This window comes from Ochotona curzoniae, unplaced genomic scaffold, assembly GCF_017591425.1.
Source record: "Ochotona curzoniae isolate NIBS_2020 unplaced genomic scaffold, NIBS_Ocur_1.0 scaffold_2453, whole genome shotgun sequence".
Lineage (NCBI taxonomy): Eukaryota > Metazoa > Chordata > Mammalia > Lagomorpha > Ochotonidae > Ochotona > Ochotona curzoniae.
Genome location: NW_024467094.1, coordinates 13,314,128 through 13,331,217, shown reverse-complemented (window position 1 = coordinate 13,331,217; position 17,090 = coordinate 13,314,128). Strand labels below are relative to the sequence as shown.

The following is a 17,090-nucleotide window of genomic DNA, read 5'->3' as shown; positions in this document are numbered from 1 at the left end:
GAGGAGAGACAGAGAGGAAGATCTTTCATCTGATGAGTCACTCCCCAAGTGAGCGCAATGGCTGGAGCTGAGCTGATCCGAAGCCAGGAGCCAGGAATTTCTTCCAGGTCTCCCACACAGGTGCTGAGTCCAAAAGCTTTGAGCTGTCCTCAACTGCTTCCCCTGGCCACAAGCAGGGAGCCGGATGGGAAGTGAGGCTGCTGGGATTAGAACCAGCGCCCATATGGGAGCCTGGCATGCGCAAGGTGAGAACTGTAGCCACTGGGCTACCATGCCAGGCTCTCAATGGTTTACTTCCCATATGTGCTCCGTGGCGAGGACTATACTGAGCCAAACTGGGAGCAGGGAAATCAATCTGGGTTTCATGGTTGGTTGATAAGAGCCTAATTATTTGAGCTGTTTCCTGCTGCCTCCCTGTATGCATTCATTGGGCCTAGTGTGATGACTCGATTGGCTAATCCTTCACCTTCAAGCACTGGAGACTCATGTGGGTGCCAGTTCATGTCCTGGCTGTTCCACTTTCCTTACAACTCCCTACTTGTGACCTATGAAAGCAGTGGAGGATGGCCCAAAGCCTTGGGACCCTGCATCTGCACGAGAGACCAGGAAGAAGCTTCTACTTTAGATTCTGACTAGAATAGGTTCTTAATATTTTTTTCTAAGTTATAGCTGATATAATTACAACACTTTGCATGCACATAGACACAAGTGTGGGTAGCTCTCTTGGAATTTATGTGAAGCTGAAAAGGTGGTCTTGACCCACAGTTTTGTTCTTTAAAATGCTGTTAGGAGCTGACACTAGCTTCCATTGTGCATGCCAATTTGAATCCTAGCAGCTCCACTTTTGTTCTAGCTCCCTGCTTATGTCCTGGGAAGGCAGTGGAAGATGACTCAAGTCCTTGGGACCGTGTCACCACGTGGGTGACCTTGAAGAAGCCCTTGGCTTCAGATTGGCTCAACTTGGCATTGTGGCCATTTGGAGTATGAACCAGCAGATGGAAGATCAGTATCTCTCTCCTTCTACCCTTCTCTCTGTAGATCTGCCTTTCAAATTAAAAAGAACTGTTAATACATAATTCATCAAGAGAAATGTTCATGGGCCTTGGGATGATCATTATTTTAATGTTTGTTTACTTTTATCTATCTGTGACCACAACAGCCAGGGGCTTGGTCAAGTTAAACCTAGAAACCAGGAATTTCATCCTGGATTCTCACAGGAGTCGCAGGGGCCCAAGCATTTGAGCCATCATCTTCAGTCTTAAAATGTGCTAGCAGGAAGTTGGAAGGAAAGTGGAGGTGCCAGAACCCAAACCTGCACTCCAATGTGGGATTCTGGTTTATGCTTCAAATTGAATTGTCTGGGCTCTGTGCAGTAGCCTAGTTGTTGAAATCTTCACGTTACACATGCTGGGATCCCATATGGGTGCCGATTTATGTCCCAGCTGCTCCACTTCTCAACCAGCTCTCTGCTTGTGGTCTGGGAAAGCAGTCAAGGATGGCTCAAAGCCTTTGGACTCTGCACCCATGTGGAAGACCTAAAAAAGCTGACTTCCTGGCTTCAGATCAGCTCAGCTCTGGCCATTGCAGCCACTTCGGGAGTGAACCAGCAGATGGACAATCTGTCTGTCTCTCCTTTCTGTAAATCTTCCCAATAAAAATAAATCTTTTCCTAAAAGTCTATTTTAAAAAGAATGGCAGTATCTTACCTGACAGTAAAAGAGATCTAAAAATAAAATTAGCCACAGTGACCATAGCTCCACAATTCTAAGGCTACCTCCCACAGCTGGGTGATGCTAATAGCACATGTTCTTCTAGTATGTGTCCTGGACAGATAATGAGTTTGTCTTAATTGCTACTTTGTTTTCATGTACTTCTTTAAAGAAAAAAAAGGGGGGGCCTGGCCCAGTAGCCTAGTGGCTAAATCCTCACCTTGCATGTGCCAGGATCCCTTATGGACCCAGATTCATGTCCTAGCTGCTCCGCTTCCCTTCCAGCAACCTGCTTGTGACCTGGGAAGGCAATAGAAGATGGCCCAACGCTTTGGGATCCTGCACCCATGTGAGAGACCTGGAAGAGATTCCTGGCTCCTGGCTTTGGATCGGCTCAGCTCTGGCCATGTGTGCATTTATGGATTGAACCAGCAGATAGAAGATATTTCTGTCTCTGTAAATCTGCCTTTCCAAAATAATAATAATATATTTTTTTAATAAAATGATTTGTTTATTTGAAAGCATTACAGAGAGAGGGATAGATATATCTTCCATCTGTTCTTTCACTACTCTTTTTTTTTTTATAGGTTTTTTTTTTTCCAAGATTTATTTTTATTATTTTTTCATTGGAAAGGCGGATATACAGAGAGGAGAGACAGAGAGGAAGATCTTCCGTCCAATGAGTCACTCCCCAAGTGAGTGCAACGGGCCGATGCTATGCCGATCCGAAGCCAGGAGCCTCTTCCGGGTCTCCCACGCGGGTGCAGGTTCCCAAAGCTTTGGGCCATCCTCGACTGCTTTCCCAGGCCACAGGCAGGGAGCTGGATGGGAAGCGGGGCTCTGGGATTAGAACCGGCGCCCATATGGGAACCCGGGCGTGCAAGGCGAGGACCTTAACCACTGCGCCACCGCGCCGGGCCCACTAATGGCTTTCTACTGGAAAGGCAGTAGAAGATGGCCCAAGTGCTTGGACCCTTGCACCCACATGGGAGACCAAGAAAAGGCTCCTGGCTTTAGCCTGGTCCAGCCCCAGCCAAGACCTCCATTTGAGGAGTGAGCCAATGGACAGATGGTCTCTCCATGTGTATATTTCTCCTATGTAATTCTTGCCTTTCAATTTTAAAGATTTATTTTTATCCGAAATGCAGATTTACAGAGAAAAGGAGAGACAGAAAGATCTGCAATCTGCTGGCTTACTCCCCAAGCTGCTGCAACAGCCAGAGCTGAGCCGATCCAAAGCCAGGAGCTTCTTACAGGTCTCCCACGTAGGTGCAGAATCCCAAGGCTTTGGTCTGTCATCAACTGCTTTCCCAGGCCACAAACAGGGAGCTGGATGCAAATTGGAGCATCCAGGATGTGAACTGTTGCCCATACGGGAGCCAAGTGCATGCAAAGCAAGGAAAGGTTTAGCTACTGAGCCATTGTACCAGGCCCTCAAGAGGTTTCTTTTTTTTTTTTTTTTTCCCTTAGGACCACTAAGTCATACATGAATCAGAATCTGGAACCTATATCTCCAAGCTACTTTAGTACTGTTTCAACAGCCAAATGTGAATTTCCCACTGAAAAACATGCATTTCTAGGTAGATACCATTGATTATCAGAGTATTTTGAGCCTGCTGGGAAATTATTAGCCCAGAACGGAAGGTCTGGTTGCTGATTAAACAGAGCTGCCACTGGTTAGTGGTACAGGACACAATGCAACAACTGGTGAATGCAGGATGTGCGGGAGGCTGTTGAACCCCACAGTAGGTAAGCATGGCTGAGTACATAGGTCAGTCTGAAGACAAACACGCATATTTGTTTCTGGAGACATAAAAAATGTAAACATTCCAGTGTTGCAGAGAGCACAGTCTGCTCACTACTTGGAGATAAGATGAAAGGACATTTTTGTTGAACTATACTACTGACCACTACTACTAGAGCAAGGGGTTGGTTACCTCATTGCACAGCAAGGCTACAGAGGCTAGAGGGTTTTTGTATTAATGTTACCGATCCCAAGAAACTTTGTTGTTTTTGAAACTTTATCTTTCCTTAAAACTTTAACTCTTCCTCAGCACTTGAAATGTAGGGCGTAATTAGTGGATATCCTAAAAACATACTTGGTCATTTAGGTAGGTTTATTTCATATATATATGAAATATCTATATGATATATAGGTTTATTTCATATATGTGTATATATATAGAGAGAGAGTCTCCCTGCTCCCAGTGTGTCCTGGTCAGGAAATCCCATTGAGCTCATATGTGTGATTTCAGTTCACAAAGTCTACCATGATCTAAGCTACCGTCACTTTCACACATGCCTTCTCTAGTGTGCCGAGGCATAGTCTATTTTGGCGATCCCACCAAAGGCCTGGGACTTCTGAGGCATTCATTCCATTTCCTAGCATTCCGACTCTCCTTGTGTTGGACTTTTCCCGGCCTCCCTCTGTCATCTCTGTGTCATCTCTGCACACCAAGACAACTGGTAAGGCCCGTTTCTGATACCATCCTTTATTTTAGACTTACCAATATTCTTTTTGGCATGGCTACCAAGTTCTGCCAAATTGTCCAACTGTGTGTGTGTGTTTAAGCAGGGAGATGAATTCATGCTAAAGTTCATGTGTAAAGGAGGAGAACTTATCTGACAAAGGATCTTGTGGTTTGGGTGGAAGATGAGTTCAGAGGAGCTTCAGACTCAGGTGGTTTTGAGGTTATGTGCAAGCCCAAGATGGTATTTCCTGCCTCGAGACCCTTTTTCTGATGGATGTCAAAACACCATCTTCACTCAACATTGAGCTGATGGCTTCTCTAAACCAGAATTGGGTGATTTATTTTTCAAACTGTTGTCTCCACCAAGCCACCCTGGAAACCTTTTTTTTAAATACATAAAACACTAAGTCTTCATGAGAATCAACGTGCAGTTGAGCCTACTTTTTAAAATTATTTATTTTATCCCTGGCACAGTGGCCTAGCGGCTAAAGTCCTCACCTTGAACGCGCCAGGAGCCCATATGGTTGCCGGTTCTAATCCCAGTGGCCCTGCTTTCCATCCAGCTCCCTGCTTGTGGCCTGGGAAAGCAGTCGAGGATGGCCCAAAGTCTTAGGACCCTGCACCCACAGGGGAGACCCTGAGGAGGCTCCTGGCTCCTGGCTTCGGATCAGCTCTGCTCCGGCTGTTGTGGTCACTTGGGGAGTAAATCATCAGACGGAGCATCTTCCTCTTTGTCTTGCCTCCTCTCTATCTGACTTTCCAATAAAAATAAATTTTTTATCTTTAAACTTTTATTGGAAAGTCAGATATAGAGAGGGGAGGGGGGCAAGATAGAAAAGAAGATCTTAGTCACTAAGCTACCATGCAGGGACACCCAAAACCTAGTCTTGATCTAAGAGCCCAGAACTGAGCAGTCATCTGTTTTCTGCATTCTTGATCCACTGTTGGAGACAGAGGACTGGTCTCTACTAATGTGACTAGTCATTAGGTTATTGATTTTGTTTTTCTTCTCCTTGCCATTTGCAGGTGTTTGTCAAGAGACCAAAAGAAAGGCAGACAAGTAACAGGACTCTACCTGGTAACAACTTGGGGCATTGCTTAAGGGCATGTTCTGATTCTTCCTTCCTCAGACTCACACTTGCCATTTTGCTCAAACAGCTGCACCTTCTTAGAACAGTGTGCCTGGGGCTCCTCCAACTGAGTTCACATGATTTGCTGCTCACTAGTGCACAACCAGTCCGGGCAGTTCTTTTATCCTTAGGCTAAGGACAGGGTCACCCAAACCTTTTCCTGCCTTGAACAGGAATTTTACCTCTTTGGCTGTACTCTTCAAGCAGTGATGGGAAGATAAGGGGATATGCAGTATGTTTCTCTGGCAGGAGGGGCATGGAGAAAGAATGCAGCAGGGTTTAGATACCTGGGACTCAAAGTCCAAGGGATTAGTGGAAGCTGAACAAGGCTGTTCTGCCATTCTGAGAATTCTTTTTTTTTTTTCAAAGATTTATTTGTATGTATTGCAAAGTCAGATATATAGAGAGGAAGAGAGACAGAGAGAAATACCTTCTGTATAATGATTCACTCACCAAGTGACCGCAACAGCTGTTGCTGTGCTGATCTGAAGCCAGGAGCCAGGAACCAGGAGCCTCTTCCAGGTCTCCCATGCAGGTGCAGGGTCCCACGGCTTTGGGCAGTCCTCAACTGCTTTCCCAAGCCACAAGCAGGGAGCTGGATGGGAAGCAGGACTGCTGGGATTAGAACTGGTGCTCATATGGGATCCTGGTGCATTTAAGGTGAGGACTTTAGCTGCTACGCCACCATCCCACACCCTCTCTAAGTTTTTAATGTTAAAATCCATGTGGTTGGTTGGTTGCTTTTTTCTTTTTCTTTTCTTTCTTTTTTTCCAATCAGGGCATGAAGGACTGCAGGACCCTAATTAGCTGAAATTCTTACTCTATAGGATATTGACCAGAGAGGCCCACCTCAGTCTTTCCCTCTCCCAAAACCTTACAACAAAGTGTTTAACCAGCTAGAGCGACTTCAGATTTCAGTTCCTTTGTATTTCTCCTCAGAAATGTTGAAAGTATGTCAGGTGAGAAATGTGGAGGAGAAGTAGGGAAGTGAGAATTTTTTTCACAACAGGATAACTCATTAGATGTTCTCAAACGTCGTCTGTTTTTCGGTTTAGTTTCCTGGAATTAGTTCAGAGATTCTTACTTTTTACAAAGGAATACAACCAGGGCAACGTTATCCAAATATGAAATCATGGCCATGCCAAGCTTTGGGAGGTGGCCTTTGACACAGACATCGCTCCTCTTCAAAACTGAGATGCTGTTCTGAGGTCAGTACAAGTGCCCTCTTAATGACAAATTTAAAGTAAAACTTGAATTTTAGCAACACATGAAACAAGAACTCCTCCTCCCAAAATAACAACAGCCCAATACAGAGCAGGATATATAGACTGGATCTTACTTCAGTCTTCAGCATTTTCCCTCATAAAACCAACCAGCCACTGAGCAGCCCAGTCCTGAAAGCAGCTTCTCTCCTTGAGCAGACAAAGCGGGGTTACAGGAGACTTGTTAGTCATGGAGTCCACTCCAAGCACTTCTTGATGCTTTGGTCCTCTCTGGCCCCAGATGTTGTTTCTGGAAAGGGAGAGGCTAGTGGCCCCATCAGGAAGGAAACAACTATCCAGAAAAACCTAGATTACAAGAACTGGACTTTTCACATGTCGGGAGAAAATCTACTCTGGGAATTGCAGGAGGGAGCCCCTGAAATACATTTGAACCAGCATCTTGGGGTGCTTGGAGATTTGGCCGAGTCCTCAGGCCGTGTATGAGAGCCCTTGGTCTTCAGGCAATGTCCTTGGGCTGTCCAATGAAGCTTGAGGGCCCCAGTCCAGCCTTGCAGAGCTCCTCTGAGGGATGCCCTTTAGCAGTCCAGACATAGGCACTCACATTCTCTACCAAGCCAGACTCAGCACCCCACTTCCTGCCTCTGCTGCCCTCCTCTAAAGCAGTCACGCAACTGGGGGAGCTGCTACCACAGCTGCCAGTGCAGTAAGTCACAGCTGCACACCATAACCACAGAGCAAATGAAGGAAGTGGGACCGAGACACACACATCCTGCTCTTTCTATATCAAGCAGCTCCAGCTCAACAGTCAGGGTCACTGAGCTATTTATGTGGCACACGGCCTTGCTGTGGCATGCATAAGCCCATCTTCCCTGTAGTCACTCGCCCCTCTAGGCCCATGAATTTGGAAGGTGCTATTCTTTGGCTTATTGAGCCAGTGACTGGTGACAGTGGCCAGCAATGCTCTGCTGTTGACCATGTTGAACAAGAACATGGCAGTTCTGAACAGGGTACAGAGATAGCAGGCTTTCTGGAGGATCCACTCTGAGACCACAATAGGTCAGCAACACAGAGCTGGAGTTCCTTTCCATCCAGTCCTGGCTGTCTTCCTACCTGCCCAGCTCTGCTCTTCCATGTAGTATTCAGGGTGTTTCAGGCCTGGTCTCACCTTGTATATGATCGTTTCCAACTAAAGCTCTCCTCCAAATTCAAAGTGGGATAAACCTCCCGCTTTGGCGGGGTTCCCCAGCACCGCCGGCCCCCTAGGAAGGAAGCCCGGCGCCTGCTCAGCCCTTTCAGCTTCTCTTCCATCCGAAAGAATTCAGCTAAAGCCCGGAAGGACTCCAAGATGACCTCGTGGCTCCAGGCAGGCAAGGGCTCAGGACGCAGGAAGCCGCAATGGCCTCCCTGTGGACTAAGCAGCAGGAAGAAGTAGGGGTTGCTGTGAAAAAGTTCGGTGGGCAGTGTGTGGTGAGGGGGCCCGCACACCGGGTCGTCAGCGCTACACACACACAGCACAGGTACAGCAGCCTCATCCACATCCCGGAGGGGATCGTTGCGGTCCCAGTAGGTGTCCCAGCTGATGGGGAAAGTCTTGGTGTGGCAGAAGAGGGTCTCCTCAAACTCACGCAGAGAACGGCTCCTGAATAGCCTGCTGGTGTCCACCGTATCCTCCAGGGCCGTGGCATACCTGACAGCAAGAGGAAGTTGAGTGGGGGGTGTCCGAGAGGAAGGAAGAACCAGAATTCCAGCTGACAGCAGAACTTATAGCAGAACAGCAGGCAAGGCCATCCATTGGCTTCTTGGGGGAAATGGGAAGGCCTAGCCATGTACACTGTCATTCTTTGGAAGCAAAAACCAGTTCCTCCTTCTTTTCTATGTCACAGGGCCCAGCAAGGGCTGTTATTTGTAGCATTACCCACCCAGCCTTGGGGATGCCATCTGACCCCACAGATGCTGCTTTACACAAAGAACCCTCCCCCTCATCTCAACTTCTGGCCCTCTCTAGGGTACCTGCTAGAAGCCTACCTAGGACAAACTCCAGTCTGTCACTGTGATGTTGTGGGTTAAGTGGCCATTTGGAATGCTGGCATCCCATATCAGACTGGTTTCAGTCTTGGGTACTCTACTCCCAATCCAGCTTCCTGCTGATGCACCCGGAAGGTAGTCCCCATCATGGGAGGCCTGGATGGAGTACCTAGCTTCTGGCTTCAACCATGGCCCCGTCCGACTGTTGTGCCATATGGGGAGTGAAGCAGATGCAGTAGATGAAAGATAATCTCAGTCTCTATTTTTCTTTTATCTCTCGCTTAATCTCTCTCTCACTCTGGCTTTCAAATACATTGATATTTATGAACAACAATAAAAAACAACTCATGGGCTCAGGAGATCCACACCAGCAGAAGCCCCTCCCTCTCAATCATTCACAGTTTTTTTTGAATGAATGAATGTTGTTTTTGTTGTAATTCTATTCACTTATTTTAAAGCAAATGTGCTGTCTTGCAAACAAGACAAGGGCCTTGCTTAGGTGCCCCTGGGGCAGGCATTGCTGGTGGGGTCTCAGATGGCAGGCTGGTGTCAACTGGTTTGAAAAAGCTTTACTATTCCTCACTCCCTGGAGACAGCCTGGCACTGGGACAAGGCAGGTTGGATGGCAGACCAGATGCTGGCCCCTCAGCCAGTTGAATTTAGATGGGAGTCTCCTGCAAACATTCAAACATATCCCGATTTTTCAGTCCCTGGGCAATTGCTACAGGCACAGATTTCTTCCTTGCTTGTCACTTTGCTTCCCCTTACCTCCGGCTGCCAGGGTCGGTGCTGGTGGCGGCCATGTAGGGATGGAAACTATGGAAATGAAGCCAGATGAGGGCACCTTGCTCCAGGACTGTGCCAGCCCTCTGGGTGCCATGGCAGTGCTCTAGCCTATTGGCGAGTGTGGGGTTTGGTTTTTTCAGAGCAGGAGGCAAAATGGAGTCAGGAAAGAAGGAGCAGGAGGGTATGCAGCCTTGTGGGTAAGAACTTCCTCGTCTCACACTGGAGTGCCTGGGTTCTATTCCCAGCACTGGTTCCTGAATCCAGTCTCCTGTTGACGCAGACCCTGGAGACAGCCATCAAGTCTCAAATAATTGGGTCCCACAGTGTGAGAGAGTCAGCTGGAGCAGATGTCCAGCATCCAGCACCAACTCAACCTTCATGGGCATGTACGTGGCAGAGAATATCAATGGGCCAGGCTGCTCTCCATCTTTCTCCCTCTCAAACAGATTTTGTAAAATTTCATTTAAAATTTTAAATCTTTTAAAAAGATTCAGAGAGGGCCCAGGGCTGTGGCCTAGCGGCTAAAGTCCTTACCTTGAAAGCGCCAGGATCCCATATGGGTGCCAGTTCTAATGCCGGCAGCTCCACTTCCCTTCCAGCTCCCTGCTTGTGGCCTAGGAGGACAGCACAAAGCCTTGGGACTGCACCCGTGTGGGAGACCTGGAGGAAGTTCCTGGCTCCTGACTTCAGATCGGCTCAGCACCGGCTATAGGGGTCACTTGGGGAGTGAATCATTGGACAGAAGATATTTCACTCTGTCTCTCCTCCTCTCTGTATATCTGACTTTGTAATAAACATAAATAAATCTTTAAAAAAAAAAAAAGATTCAGAGAAAGAAATCACAATTGCCACCATTTTTGTGCCAGGTTCTCCCTTTCTGTTTTCTCACATAACAATCCTTTCAAAAAGTGAATTACTGTTAACTTCATTTAATTGAAGAGAGAAGTAAGGCCTGCAGGGAGTTGGCTAAATTGCTGGAAGTTCAGGATCTGAATCCAGTGGAGTGTGATCCCAGAACCCGTCTCCGTCTCCTCCTGCCTAGTCACCATTTGTGACTTCTCCTAGGAAGGGCTGGGAGTGTCACTCCCAGCTTTCCTGTTGACATAGTCTTGTTTGTCAACATGATTTCTAAAAAAGAGTCTGTTTAAATATTTTGTACTAATTGTGTTGAAGACCTATCTAGGATATGCAAAAATCTTTGTTAGGCCCAAAGAATTCAAATCAATCTTGATGGCCTCAGGCCCAGAGACTGTAGATAAACACTCTGGATAAATCATCTGCGGCAATTGCTTCCGTGGCCCTCTTGGCTGCTTTGTCAGCTACCGACCCAGTGCCAGCTGTGCTCCACTGCTGGCAGGCCAGGTGAGGCAGTTGCTAGGACACCAGAGGCCAGGCTGCCCTCTCCGCCCCATTACCCCGCCCAGCCGCAGCCCTTGCTCATGGACGGCAATGATGACCAAACCCGCCACCTGCTTCCTCTTTAGAAGAGGAATGAGAAGAAATGGCTCAAACCTCCCACACCTGCTGGCAGCCGCACCAGGCGCGGGCTCCGGGTCGCCCACAACCCCCGAGACCCACCTGCTGAGGGCAATCTTCTGCTGCAGCAGAAAGCCGCGCTCATAGAGCCAGGGGAGGCCGGCTTCGAACCATTCGCGGCAGCGCAGCACCGGCGAGATGCAGGCGGCGCTAGTTACGTAGCTGGAGGAGCCGCACTCGCCCAGGTAGGAGAGCAGAAGTGCAGAGCCCGAACCTTCGCTCACGGCGAACAGCGGCGCCGCCGGGTGTCGGAAGCGGATGTAGGTGACCGCTTCCTTGAGGTCCGACGGGTCCCCGAAAGCCTGCAGCCGGGGGCTGACTAGCGGGCATCCGTGGTGGCCGCGGCGGTGGAAGATGACCGGGTAGTAGCCCCGCTCCAGAGCCAGCAAGCAGAGGCCCAACACGTTGCGGGTGAGGCGTCCCCACGCGCTGGGGATCACTAGCAGTACCGCAGGAAGGCTCCCGGCGCCAGTGACCCTGCGACCCCGGGCGCAAGGTCCTACGACCCAGTCCAGGGCCACCAGCCCATCGTCTGCCAACTGCAAGTACTCTCGGGCCAGCTCCGGCCCCGGCCCAACGGGCAGCACGAAGTGGAGAAGGGTCTGCAGGTGGGGCCCGGAGAGCCAGGAGCGAGGGCCCGGCTCCAGAGCCGCCGAGCGCCGCAGCGCGCGCAGCAGGCACTGGGCCAGCGCCGACGGCTTACAGAGGAGGCTGCACCCACCGGGCAGCGGCTGGCTCCCGACGCTGAACTGGTCGGCAGGGCCTCCGCCGTCCACCTCTTCCTCGCTGTCTCGGTCCTGGGACTCCGGCAGGGTCTCTGCTCCGACGGCGCGCCTGCAAAGGCACCCGAGCCGCGGGGCGAGCAGGAGGAGCAGCGCGAGCAGGGCCAGGAACAGCGCCAGGGCAGCCCCCCACGGCGGCATGGTGAGGCCGGGAGCCCCCGGCAGGCAGCGGGCAGTCCCCTGGGCGAGCTCCCCACTCTGCCCGCGGCTGCGCCTGGCGACCCAGAGCCCTTCAGCGCCGGCGGGCGGGCGGGCGGGCACCCTTCGGATTGGCTGCAGCCCCGCGGAGGCAGCCAGTTCAGGCCCGCTATCCTCGCCCGCCCCTCTCTTCCCTAACTCCCTTCCCGGCCCTTTGTACAGCGATTGCGACAAGCAGGAGCAGAGGGTAAAAGGGGCCAGGTCCACCGGGAGGGAGAGAGGACGTGCCAGCGAGCCCGAGGCGGGGAGTGGGGAGACCCCCGAGACCAGGCTCGCGCCATCAGAGGCCCGCACCTCTCTGCCCTAAGCGGGCCGGTGGCTGGCGGGACCCTGCGTCGCTGCTCCCGGCTGCTCCGAAGCAGAAGGCAGAGGTGAACAAAACGCAGCTCCCAGCTCCGCTTCTCGGGCTTCCGCGAGGCGACTGCTGCTCGGTCACGTTTTCAGCCCTCCGTGCGGATCTCGTAGGCTCCGCCAGCCCCCTCCACGGCCCGGTCTCGCGGGGGCGGTGTGGGCCAAGAAAGGAATCGTGGGCGGAGGCAAGGGTCTCCGGTCCCGACCTCGGGTTTGAGGGTGCCAGCACCCGGGCCATGTCCCGCTGGCTCCAAGAGGAGGCGATCCCCCTCCGGGAAGGCCTCCCTCGAAGAAGTGGCCCCCGAGAACGAGTGGAGGGAAAAGACGCCCTCGGGTGCCCTGTGGTAGAGAAGGATGGCGCGTCTGCCAGCGGCGAGGTAGGGGCAGACACATACCCAGCCTCTTCCTCCGCTCCACTATTGGGATGGGGGTGAGAGAAGGGCAGGTGACCCCTGCGGGCCGGCGGCAGACGGGCCCTTGCGGCATTCTGGAGTTTGGGGCTGGACTCTCCACCCACGTCCCCCGTCTTCCTTCAAAATCCTGGAGAGGGCACCAGAGCCGCCGCCCCACTGGTGTGGGGGAAGCCCAGCCAGTGCATCCCTTTAGGGCGCAGCCTTGGCGCTTCGCCACCACTATCTGTGAGCCACCTCTGGGAGAGCGACGAGAGCAGGGTGTTGGGGGTTCAGACTGACCGAGGTGAGGAGCAAAGCACTCCTCAGGCCAGCTCGGGCCTCCTCTGGACCAGGGACGTGGGCAGCCCGATTTGCAAGTGTGGGAGCCTGGTGGGCTGGAAAGTGAAGCCCTGGAGTCGGGACCCTCTTCCCTGGGGCAGGTCGAACTTGGTGCTCCTGCTCCTCTGCCGGCTGCAGGTCACAGACGTGTGAGCGGGTGAGCCAGGGGTGCACGCTAGTCTCCTCGCCTGGACCGCCCAGTCCCCAAGGATCCCGCTTCTCCCCCTCTGCCCCGCTCCAGAAATCCCACCCAGGCACTGCTGCTGCGCCTTGCAGACCATGGGGCCACCCGTGCTGGCACGAACCCTCAGGCCAGGGAGTGAGCACCTGCCTTGTCCCGCTGCCCCTTCAGCCTCCCCAGACACAGCACCGAACTTTTCCAACTTCGGCCTTAGGACGCGTGCGCGCACACTCGGCTGCTGGGGGCGGGCCGGGGGCGGGGCGAACGCAGCCCGGGGCGCGCGACCAGGGTCTACGTGGGCGCGCGGGCGGCGCAGGGGCACAGGGGCGCAGGGGCAGGGCGGGGCGGCGCGCGCTCCCTCGCGGGCCCCGGGGTGGGCTGGGATGGCGGCCGCGGCTCCTCCTCCTCCGCCCCAGCTGCTTCTCCTGGCAGCCCTGGCGGGACTCTTGGGTCCCAGTGAGGTAAGGCAATCTGCTCCCGGGAAGCCTTCGGTTCGGGATCTCAAAGCGCTCTGCCAAAAGTTCGCCATGGATGGAGTGGTGCGCCGGCAGGGGACGCGGAGCTCCCAGGCTGGCAGGCTGGGCCTGGAGAGGGGAGAGGGCAGGGGCCTCGCTGAGGGCAGCGCCCTAACTTTGCGCTTTGGACCCACAGGTGGTGACCGGGCCGGCGGAGGAGGCGGGAGCCGATTGTCCCGAAGGCCTGTGGCCTCTGCCCCCACAGGTAAGAGTCCTGGAAGGCAGAGGGTCAGAGGGGCGTGAAGAACCGGGTCCTGCGCGCCCCTCGCCTCGGGCGACCCCTGCTGGTTCCTCCTGCCCCTCCCCCTGCCAACTTTTTCATCCTGGCGTGGCCCTTGGAGCCTCCTGTCCCTGAATCACACAGCTTCCTGAGAGCCCAGCAGTTCTAAGCTGTCTTCTTTGTCCCTGTATAGGTGTCCCCCAGGGTGATCTACACACGTGTGAGCCCGGTGCAGGTGAGTCAGTCCACACCCACCCACAGTGTCCACACTTGCCCCCACGGCCCCAGCTCCTTGCGGGCTTCCCCTGCCGGCCCTGGCATTAGCTCCCTGGTTTCCACTTGCCTCAGGAAGAGGCATGGTTCCTAGTTGCCTGCGCAGCACAGGGAGCCCAGGCCCTGGTAGTCCACAGAGCTGTATGAGCTACTGTATTTTTACAATAAAGATTTATTTGAAGAGGGAGAGAGAGCTCTTCCATCCACTGGTTCTGTCCCCAGCTGGCTACAAGAGACAGGCCCAGGCCAGGTACAAACCAAGAGTCAGGTACTCCATCTTGGTCTCTGACGTGAGTGTCAGGGGCCTGAGCCCTTGGGCCGTCGTTAGTAGGATTGGACTTGAACCGGCCTGCTGATGCGGGTGGACGTGGTGTCCTGTGAGAAGATATGTGAGCAGGAAATGAAGCGTTTCACAGCTGCTGGTCAGGCATGGGCTGTGTGCGCTCAGGAGTGTGACCTAAGTTTCACACCCCCAAACCGTGGGGTCAGCTCGCACTCCTCCTGAGGATTTTTTGGGAAAGATTTATTTTTATTAGAAAGTCAGACTTATAGAGAGGAGAGACAGGGATCTTCTATCCACTGGCTCACTCCCCAAGTGGCTGCAATGGCTAGAGCTGAGCACATCTGAAGCCAGGAGCCAGGAACTTCTGGGTCTCCCGTGTGGGTGCAGGGTCTCAAGGTTTTGGGTCGTCCTTGACTGCTTTCCCAGGCCACAAGCAGGGAGCTCGATGGGAAGTGGAGCAGCTGGGACACTAACTGGTGCCCATATGGGATTCTAGAACTTGGAGGTAGAGGATTAGCTTGTTGAGCCATCGTGTCAGCCACTCTGAGGATCTTTTCTACCCGAGGTCAGAAAGCTGCTTCGGCCCAATGAGTTTTCCCTCACAGTAGCTCAGGTCTTGGGATCCCGTCTTCACTTCCAGAGATGCTGCCTTGTGCCAACCCCTTCAACTCCTTCCCTCCAACAACCCTGTCTCCTATTCCCCACCTTCTTGTGTCATATGCCCCCTTGCCTGTCTTTGTAGGCCTTAAAGTGGCCTTTTCTGACCTCTCTGAACCTTCGGTTCCTCTTGGTCGTGCTGGCTTGCTGGGCGTGCAGGTGAGCACCATGTTTCCTGCTGCCACCACAGCCGTGCGCCTCTTCACTGCCTGCACCTGTCCTACCTTGGGCTGAGGCCTGCAGTTCCCTCCCCTCCTGGCAGCCATCCCTGTCCACCCTCTCAGCTCAGCGACATCACTTGCTCCCAATGGCCTTTCTTCACACCTCCTGAATTCCCAAAATGCTCATAACCTCCTCTTACAATTTCTCAGCTGCCTTTTGTCAGTTTCCTCTTTGTGCAGTGCTGGGACCCTAAGTGTCTTGCACCTTTGGTCAGCCAGCAGAGCCAGTTTTCTTGGGTATCTGCCATGGCGTGTGACAGTGGTACCCAGGTTCCTTCGTCCTTTCTTGGGCCATCCTGGGACTCCTTAGGAGAGGAGCACTTGGGCTTGTCTGGGAGGGACTTGGGCCTGAATTCACATCTCTGCCTTTCGTGCAGCCGGAGGCGATTGCCTTCCTCTACCACCCCTGTGCCCATCCCTGGCTAAAGCTGCAGCTCGCCCTCCTGGCCCATGCTTCTGTGCCCAAACCATGGCTCGTCCCTGACTCCAGCCTCCCACGGAACCGGGTGAGTGGCTGGTGAAAGATGGGGCAGGAGGAGAAGTATCAGGGCCTTTCTCCCCTCATCTTCCCCCATCCCATCCACTTCTCCTTTCATAGCCTGTGGTACTGAGAGCCTGGGGGCTGGCTCTGGAGATGGCATGGATACAGCCATCCTGGGCTGCCCACTGGCTGAAGAGGAGGCGGTGGAGGAAACAGACGAAGAAGAAAGTGTGGTTCCATTCTGAGGAGCTTCCTGGGCCTTTCCCCCCAGGCCCCGGGAGGCCATGTGTGAGCAGGTGTACAACACAGGTGAGGCATGCTGGCCATGCTGCTCAGACGGCTGGGTTCCCTGAGCAGAGCAGGGGTGGTCACCACTGGCTTTTCTCCTCACAGGCTCTGACGCTGGCTCCCAGCTGGTCACCTCCTCATGCAGAGGTGACATGGAGAGGGCCCAGGCGGCCCTCACGCAGTGAAGCCAAGAGGCGGGGGCTGCGGGCAGCCCTTGGTCCCCAGCCCACTCCTCCTTCAGGCTTGAGATTTCGCTCCCCTTCCCCGAAGACCTGGAAGCTCCAGCAACCAGAGACGCTGGGGGCCTTGGCTAAGGGGAGCAGAGCTCCTGGGGTGCCTGCTGTTCCCTCGCTGCATGGGGAACCCAGCAGCAACGCCAGCTCGGGGACAGGGGTTCAGGAGCCTACTGGGAAGGGCAATCCCAGGGGCTGTGCCTGTCCCACCCAGGCATCCCTGGCCCCTCGGGCAGCGGCACCTCCGCGGGCAGCTCAGGTTCCCACCCCACGCACTGAAGAGGCCGCGTGGGCAGCCATGGCCCTGACCTTCCTTTTGGTGCTGCTCACCTTGGCCACACTGTGTACACGGCTGCACCGGAACTTCCGCCGGGGGGAGAGCATCTACTGGGGGCCTGCCGCTGACAGCCAGGACACGGTAGCCGGTGAGAAGCCCCTCCTTGCCCAGCCTCTTCCCTCCCTATCACCCTGTGGTGGCCATGGGCCTGGCCATGACCGCTCCCCATCCTGCCCCTGCAGCGGTGCTGAAGCGGAGGCTACTGATGCCCCCGCGCCGGAGCAAGCGCTCACGACGGAGACCTTTACTCCCGCCCACACCGGACAGCGGCCCGGATGGGGACAGCTCTGACTGACCTGCCCCAGCCCCGCCACTGGCCACTGCAGCGTCCTGGGCTCCTCTGCTGGGAGGCTGCGATCTCGGCCACGTGGACGGCACGCGGCAGCGCCCCCTGGCGGCGGACTAGACCGCTCCTCCTGGAGTGTTTTTACTGCACCCCGCCCCCATACTCCCATTTCT

The 17,090-nt window shown here is 53.7% G+C and overlaps 2 protein-coding genes across 2 annotated transcripts; one reads left to right on the top strand and one right to left on the bottom strand.

The window, feature by feature from the left end:
• Positions 1 to 7,568: 7,568 nt before the first annotated feature.
• ABHD15 (abhydrolase domain containing 15) lies at positions 7,569 to 11,926 on the bottom strand. Its single transcript, XM_041001403.1, has 2 exons — positions 10,923 to 11,926; positions 7,569 to 8,220 (listed from the first exon to the last, which is right to left on the bottom strand). Exons 1-2 carry the CDS (start codon positions 11,801 to 11,803, stop codon positions 7,695 to 7,697), a joined length of 1,407 nt encoding a protein of 468 aa, XP_040857337.1. The 5' UTR covers positions 11,804 to 11,926; the 3' UTR covers positions 7,569 to 7,694.
• A 1,580-nt stretch (positions 11,927 to 13,506) lies between these two features.
• On the top strand, positions 13,507 to 17,077 carry TP53I13 (tumor protein p53 inducible protein 13). The gene is made up of 7 exons (XM_041000882.1): positions 13,507 to 13,584; positions 13,775 to 13,843; positions 14,052 to 14,093; positions 15,670 to 15,798; positions 15,891 to 16,082; positions 16,167 to 16,719; positions 16,814 to 17,077. Exons 1-7 carry the CDS (start codon positions 13,507 to 13,509, stop codon positions 16,924 to 16,926), a joined length of 1,176 nt encoding a protein of 391 aa, XP_040856816.1. The 3' UTR covers positions 16,927 to 17,077.
• Positions 17,078 to 17,090: the final 13 nt, after the last annotated feature.

Bases quoted from the DNA above. Each gene is read 5' to 3' on its own strand.
- TP53I13 (XM_041000882.1), top strand. From the start codon at position 13,507: ATGGCGGCCGCGGCTCCTCCTCCTCCGCCCCAGCTGCTTCTCCTGGCA. The intron at 13,844-14,051 runs GTAAGAGTCCTG...GTCCCTGTATAG, and splicing joins TGTGGCCTCTGCCCCCACAG to GTGTCCCCCAGGGTGATCTA. The intron at 16,083-16,166 runs GTGAGGCATGCT...TTCTCCTCACAG, and splicing joins TGAGCAGGTGTACAACACAG to GCTCTGACGCTGGCTCCCAG.
- ABHD15 (XM_041001403.1), bottom strand. From the start codon at position 11,803: ATGCCGCCGTGGGGGGCTGCCCTGGCGCTGTTCCTGGCCCTGCTCGCG. The intron at 8,221-10,922 runs GTGGGTCTCGGG...TCTTGCTGTCAG, and splicing joins CAGAAGATTGCCCTCAGCAG to GTATGCCACGGCCCTGGAGG.